Source organism: Equus quagga, chromosome 9 (genome assembly GCF_021613505.1).
Source record: "Equus quagga isolate Etosha38 chromosome 9, UCLA_HA_Equagga_1.0, whole genome shotgun sequence".
Lineage (NCBI taxonomy): Eukaryota > Metazoa > Chordata > Mammalia > Perissodactyla > Equidae > Equus > Equus quagga.
In genome coordinates, this window is record NC_060275.1 from 59,875,666 (window position 1) to 59,883,025 (window position 7,360).

General features: G+C 36.8%; 2 protein-coding genes across 6 annotated transcripts in view; one reads left to right on the forward strand and one right to left on the reverse strand.

Moving 5' to 3' along the window:
• Positions 1-7,360, reverse strand: part of ANKRD12 (ankyrin repeat domain 12) — a 136,679-nt gene that overhangs the window by 128,528 nt on the left and 791 nt on the right. Inside the window, exon 1 of one of the 5 annotated variants that reach the window (XM_046671806.1) lies at positions 7,085-7,308. The exons of the other annotated variants lie outside the window; for them this stretch is intronic. The gene's annotated coding sequence lies outside the window, so the exon portion shown is untranslated. Of the gene's footprint in view, positions 1-7,084; positions 7,309-7,360 lie in introns of those variants that run through there. 5 annotated transcript variants of the gene reach the window in all.
• LOC124244557 (uncharacterized) overlaps positions 1-7,360 on the forward strand; it is a 28,702-nt gene that overhangs the window by 14,458 nt on the left and 6,884 nt on the right. Inside the window, exon 2 of the mRNA XM_046671180.1 lies at positions 7,102-7,328. Coding sequence (XP_046527136.1) covers positions 7,102-7,328 — 227 coding nt within the window. The remainder of the gene's footprint in view (positions 1-7,101; positions 7,329-7,360) is intronic.

A 7,360-nucleotide genomic window follows, 5' to 3' on the forward strand; every position in this document is an offset into this window, starting at 1 on the left:
CTGTAGTTCTACATCAAAAGTTGACTTAAATTTCAAAGTCAGCGATCCTTAGTCTTTTTTGTACAGACCTATTTCAGAGCCTGAAAGTCACACGTCCTTCCCCTAAACACATTATTTACTATGGAATTTGCAATATAACTTCAAAACATTTATAGAATCTCTAATTACGGATCCTTGTTTTAAGTAATTTAACGCTTCCTGATAGATTTTAAGCTCCATACAGGCAGAGACTATCTTCTTCAGATATGTGCTTAGCATTGGTACCTAAAACCTAAGCGACTTTTCAACCATCTTCTTGCCTCCTATTTAAATTCCACATAATTCCTAGAATTATTTTCTAAGAAATCTGTGTTACATTATTCCTCTTCTTAGAAATTCATTCCTATTAACCCCCTCATTCTGGTAATCATGGTCTTTCTGAGCTGCTACCCATCTTTTCTCCCTTAGCGCCAGTTCCCCCAATTATGCCAGTCAGATCCCTCTTCTGACATTGGTATCGGAGTGATTCTCTGTTATTCAGTAAGTATATGCTGACCCTTCACAGTGCGATGAAATTTGGGGGTACAACAGTGAACAAGAGAGACCCGATCCATGTCCTTGCAGGGCTTACCACACTCCTTTCCACACCAACTAGAAAGCAATTTTGATGATTAAATACTAATATTGTCCTCCCATTTTCATGTCTATGTTTTCTTCAATGAGTGTAAACCCTTAAAAAGACACAAACTATAATATTTCCTTCACTTATATTTTCCCAAATGCCTGCCTCAACAATGCCAAAAGCAATGCTGTTCATAGAAACATTTATTTTAAATTTAACTAACCATGCCGTGTTTAAAACCCTCTTTATTATATGCATAATACTTGTTCATTGTGGTAAAACTCAAAAATTCACAAATAAAAAGATAAAAATTCCAGTTACTTTCAAATTCAACATCCAGAGACAACCCATCACATTGTCAGACTGGATCATTCAAGACCTTTCACTCCTTGTAAAAATCCACAATACAAAATAATTATTTTTCCCCAAAAGACTCAAAATTTATCTATCATTTTATCCTGTTTTTCCCTCTTAATATCATCATCAACTTCTCTGAAGGTGTAGTTTGGTAAGGGAGCAATACAGTCACCAAATCTCATCTATAAAAGGGGAATAAGATAAACTTCACAAGGTCACTGAATCAAAAGTTCCGTGGTGAGCCTCTTATTAATCACAGAACATTTGTAATTATGCCTCCACCAGTCAATTAGCACTTTATAATGACTATGACTCAAATGTGAGCCTCCATGTTTTCTCCTATGCTCAAAGGATTCTCACATTTTCTGCTGTTTCTTCCCTAACATCTGAGATCACAAAAGCCAGAGGCAGAAGAAATTCTTGGACTAGGAGTGTGAAGGCATAAGAAAATAGCCTGAGAGTTATCACCTCAATAAGGTAGTTAGTAGTTTGGAGAGAGCCAGTTTCTTCTGGGGCTTGCCAAGAGGCAGTGGTGTTGTAAAATAGAAGTTTTGGGGGCCAGCCCAGTGGCATAGTGGTTAAGTTTGTGTGCTCTGCTTCAGTAGCCCAGGGTTTGCAGTTTTGGATCCTGGTCATGGACCTACACACCACTCCAGCAAGCCATGCTGTGACCGTGTCCCACATACAAAACAGAGGAACACTGGCACAGATGTTAGCTCAGTGACAATCTTCCTCAAGCAAAAAGAGGAGGATTGGTAACAGATGTTAGTTCAGGGAGAATCTTCCTCAACAACAACAACAAAAAAGTTTTAATTCAGAAAATAAATGATTAGGAAAAATATTTATAACATATAACACACAGATTAATAATCTCTAATATAAAAGAATATCCATAAGGGGAGGCTGGAGAACTATTAACCCTTTTATTATATAATTTTTATTTTAACAATAAGCATATATTACTTTTGAAATCTAAAAACCCTAATAAAAATGGTTTAAAAATTGTTTAAATTTTTGATTGGCCACTCCTACAAGTTTTGAATAAGAAGCAACAAAGAAGAGAGAAAAATGGCCAAAGGATAACATGTATCAATTCACAGAAGAGAAAATGCAAATGATTATTTGCCGGTGTATTAGCCCATGATCCAAATTCCTGTAGCTAAAATCAAATACATTCATAACCACAATAAAAGATAAAAGCCTTAAAATGTAAAATGAAAGTGGTAATGTAATTTAAATTTAATAACACAAATTTAAATTGTTGACCAACAACATATAGGTACAGATTTATTTTTACTGGGTGTTTGCAAAGCAAGAGAGCACTATCGCCTGAAAGAGGAGGAGGAACGGCGAAGTGGGAAAGGACAAAGGAAATGAAGAACCAGTAAGCCAATCTGCTGTCAAACATTCCTATTTACTTTCAATAACGTGAGGACAAACAGAAACTTGGTAAAGAGGTATCTTTTGTCCTGTTCAACTGCAGCTTAAAGAGAACACGCATCTTCATTCTAGGGATGTTTTTATGGATCCTGGAAGACAAGGGATAAGCTCTGAAGGTTGAATAACCACTAACGGGTGATCACCTCAACTATAAATCTATGAATGAATTGGGTTGATGTTAAGAAAAAATCTCTCCCCAAGTAATAGAATTACATTTAAATAACAAATTTCGAGTTAGCTCTTGAATAACCACATCTAGTGTTGGAGAAATTCCAGTGACAACTTTTAGAAGTATTTTCATAACTAGATATGTAAGATATCTACTCTCATCACATATTAAGATAACATATACGAAAGCATCTAACAGTACCTAAAGAAGTTCTCTTAATTGATCACCAAGAAACTTCCAAATAGTCAAAATCAAATTCTGGTAAAAAGGACTTACTTTAACTCAGAGGTTGCAAGACTTTCATATAGAACACTGGAATGCAAGCCAAGGCTTTATTTCTAGTTATAATATTTTTGTGCAAATTACAGTAGGAAACATTGTGTAAAAACTTTTTTTTTAAAAGATTTTATTTTTTTCCTTTTTCTCCCCAAAGCCCCCCAGTACATAGTTGTATATTCTTAGTTATGGGTTCTTCTAGTTGTGGCATATGGGATGCCACCTCAGCATGGCCTGATGAGCGGTGCCAGGTCCGCGCCCAGCATTCAAACTGGTGAAACCCTGGGCCGCCACAGCAGAGCGAGTGAATTTAACCTCTCGGCCACGGGCTGGCACCATTGTGTAAAAGTTTAATTTTCTCACCTAACTGTCTTTAACATCATTAAAATCACCACTAATTAGTAAAGTGGTGTAAAGAACGTTTTTAGTATTGACTTCTACCCTGCTTAAGTTTCAGAAGTGGTAGAAAAGAATAGAAAGAAAGCTGTGTACAATGTGGTTTTGATGGAAGAGAATAAAAGTACATGTGTTTCTTTCCTTGTCCTTTAGAAGCTAATGCTTCTCTTTCATAAGTGAATTTCAAAGGAGTCTAGCATTACTCCAGAGAATTTTAACCTGGATCCTATCTAAGATTCAATATCATTCGATTAGCCACGATTTTACCAACTCAGAGTCACTGTGAAATTCAAAAGAGATCAGATGCAAAAATTACTTCATGAACTACAAAGCATCATAATTTTTAACGTACTATCATCTTTTATCCCATCAATACAGCTATTTCTAGGAAGAGAAAGCCACACATGCACGGTTTTTGTACTCTCTTAGATGTCAGAATGCGGACAAAACCCTTATGCAGAAGGAAGAACAATCTGAAATCTGAGAAGCTGCAGGGCTCTCTCACAACTCTTTCAAGCAGTAAGGTAGTTTAAAAATAAGATATTTATCACTAATACTTGTGACTTTTCCTTTAATTATGACCCAAATACAAACTGATAACCAGAAAAGCAAACTACTACATATTTTGAAACAATTTTAGTGCAATAAATAATGTTAAAAGATTGGCCAAAAAAGACAATTTTTAAATGCCAAAGAAAAAGAAACGATTTCCACCTTATAACTTGCAACTTTGTAATTTACCTCTTCTACTTGTCTCAATTTGGAAGCACTTCTCTGTTTAAACTTAATTTTCTAAGAAGTTAAGTTTGAAGTTGAACTTCTTAGAATTTTAGAGGGTCTCACTAATCAGAAAACCTAGTCTTGGATGCTATCTTCTAAGCTGGATAAACTTACATTTACATATTGCTGGATCTATTCGTTCATACAAAAGGCCTAAGTGAGTTTGGTAAGTTATCTTTTCTGTTCATTCACTCTGATTAAGGTATGTTTCTTTAGAACAATAACATCAATATCAAGATGGAGTTTGTTAGAACAGCCTCTTACAATGTTAACAACTGTAGTCCTCCTGTAACTGGTGAGAATAATTTGCTTCTGACAATTAACAGGAAAAAAACCCAACTATATCAGCATCTCATAGAAAGGCTTGCCAGCCTATCTTCCATGATTCTCATAAGGTATTTTCTTTTTGTTTTTTGACCAACACAGAAGGTGGAATAGTTGGCCCCCAAACATTTTTCACAAAGTATAAACTTAAGAAACATTGCCTTAAAACATTTCAAAATCAACTAAACACACTTATTAATGAGAGGCAGAGCACTGAGAAATGGTTAAGAATGGGGACAACAGAGTCCGTCACTTTTTTAGGTCTATGAATATCTATCTACACATCATATAACCATTCAAAGCCCCATTTTCCTCAGCCATATGTTAGAATAATAATAGCATGTTTCACAAGGTTGCTGTGAAAATTATCTGAAATATTTCACTTAAAACTTTGAAGCAGATACATGCATATTCTAAGTGCTCAACAAATGTTTGTCATAATCTTTAGCTTCAAGGTTACAAATAATCTACGCAATACAATACTGATATGTTGGTTTCCAGTATTACCAATTCAAAGCGCTAGAAGAAAAGGTCTTCAAACAGCAGCAAAAGTCAACACACAAAAACTCTGCCTTAACACTTCAATGTATTTTAAATCTACAAGATAACCTTAAGATGAACTATTCAAAGCTGAGTTTATAAAGGAAATTATCTCCTGTTATTGCCATTTCTAAAAACTAGCAACAAATTAACATTGCAATTAAGATACTTTCACTATTACTTTTAAAAAGCCACTGTCTGTTAAAGAAACAGATAAATTATGCATGCATGAGTGTATAAGATAATGTTTTCAAATGCTATATGAAGAAACTTCATATGCTCCAGAGAAAGTCTGGCTCTAACAACTGCAATATTTAAAATGTTCATAAGAGGCTTTACTAAGATTAGAACTAAGTGGGGATCAGAAAATGCATCTACAGGGAGCTATAATCAGCAGGTGCTGAAAACAATAAAGCTAAGACTAAGCAAAAACCTAGGGATCTAGACACCTTGTTACAGAATAAGAACTGTATCTATTTTAAAAATAAGATTACCACTTTTTATATGTATAAAAGTCTATAGTATTCAATGTGCTTTCTATATGTAATCACATTTATTCCATTCCACAACCCTGTAAAATACGTAGGAAAATTATTCTTTGTAGATTAAGAAAGCAAGGTTCTGGGAGTTAACGTGATTTGTCAAAAACCACAGTGAGGAAATGACAAATCAAGAATTTAAACCCAGGCCCTCTCACATTTCAATGTTCTCTCCACTACTCCATAAAGCTGCTTCTTAAAGAAAGAGGCAAATTAGTATCTTCATAGAAATCTTTAGGCCCAAACCACAGACTGTTTTAACTAGCTGTGCAAACTTCAGTAAATCATTTCACCTTTCCAGGCCTTTATATTTTCATCTGTAACATGAGGGAAATGGATTAGAAATTCTGAGGTCCCTTCCAGTTCTAAGGATAAATCTCCAAGACTGTGCTCTTTACTACAGAGTACAGGCATTTTAGAAACACATACTGATGTTAGTTTTAGCAACAAGTTCCATGTCAGAAAGTAGTGTCAATAGCTCTTAAGCAACCTATTGCAATTACTGGACAAATTCTTCATGCTTATCTGACAGACGTTGCTTCAGCATTATCAAGCTTATATATAGAAAGCGGCCCAAACCTCTTATGGACTATGATGGAAATGATTACTCTCACTAATCATTCTTTTTTTAGACTCAAATAAGGCTCTTAAAACATAAGAATGGTTTAAAGAAAACTAGTCAACTAATACCAAGAAATTGAATCTTCTTGAGAATAAAAACCTCTTTCCAAAGGAGTGTTTTCCAAATATCCCTATTGACTACCATTTCTCCAATCTACATCAGAAGAGTATCAGTCACATTTTTCAACAACTTCTATTTAAAAAAAGTAACATATAAGCATTCTGATAAAAACATCTTCCTTTTAAATTCATTCCACTGATTCGGCAGTCCTCTCCAAACAAAACTCAAGCTTTTCCCCCTCTTCCTGATATTAAAGAACTAAAACCAGAGACCGCACAACATATTTTCACCTACTAAGTTCTTTCCTCATGTGAATATTTTTGTTTTCTCTACTCTTCCTCAAATATTCTTCACGGAATACACACCAAGAGATTTCCATTTTCCCAGCTCCGGCTGTTCACAAAACCATTCTAACAACTATGGAAACCATAACGATTAAGGATATTAAAGGCATCCTGCCTTTTACTCTTTTCTTTCCACGAATACCAATTAACACTTACGACTCGATCTTACAGTGTTTGACACTATCTCATTTTGTTTTTAAGCCACTTGGCACCAATAGAGCATATGTTCTGCCAGTTCTGAGCTAATCTCCAGGAAAGCCTTTGTACAACGATTGAAGAAACTGAAACAGATGAGTGCCCAAGATTTTTAACAACCTACTTGAGCATGTTTTTCATAAAGTCAATTTATTTTAAAATACCTATTTTACTAGCTCGCCTTCCTCTATAATTCACACGAGCCGTCTCAAAATTAAAAGGGAACCGATGACTGAGAACACAGGTTCGTTTCAACTTGAGGATTAGAGCTAATTCCGAAGCGTGACAATCACTAGATCTGCAACCCACTTGACCCGCGTTCGCGCTTCAGCCGCGGGCGTCCACTGGAAAGGACGATCCCGACCACCACACTGCTTAAAACGTGCCCTACGCCTTCAACTGCTGCAACAGTGTTAACTTCCCACCGCGAACTGTTCTTACTGTTACTATCAAAACAGCTGTCAGCCGGGCTTCCGTAACCTCTTTGTACCACCGTTTCTCCAGCGCTTTGGGATCCTCGAGGATGCGTCACACACCACAGTGCCCTCAAAGCGAGCCGAGGACCTGACGGCTCCCAGGCTCTGCGCACGTCACCCGAACCGGCGCTCGCCGGCCGCCCGCGGAGGCACCGGCCGGCGGCCGCCGGGACAGCACCGCGGCGCGGGCGCCCTCCCTCCTCGACGACGCGGGCGGCGGCTCCCCGCTGCCCGCGCCCTC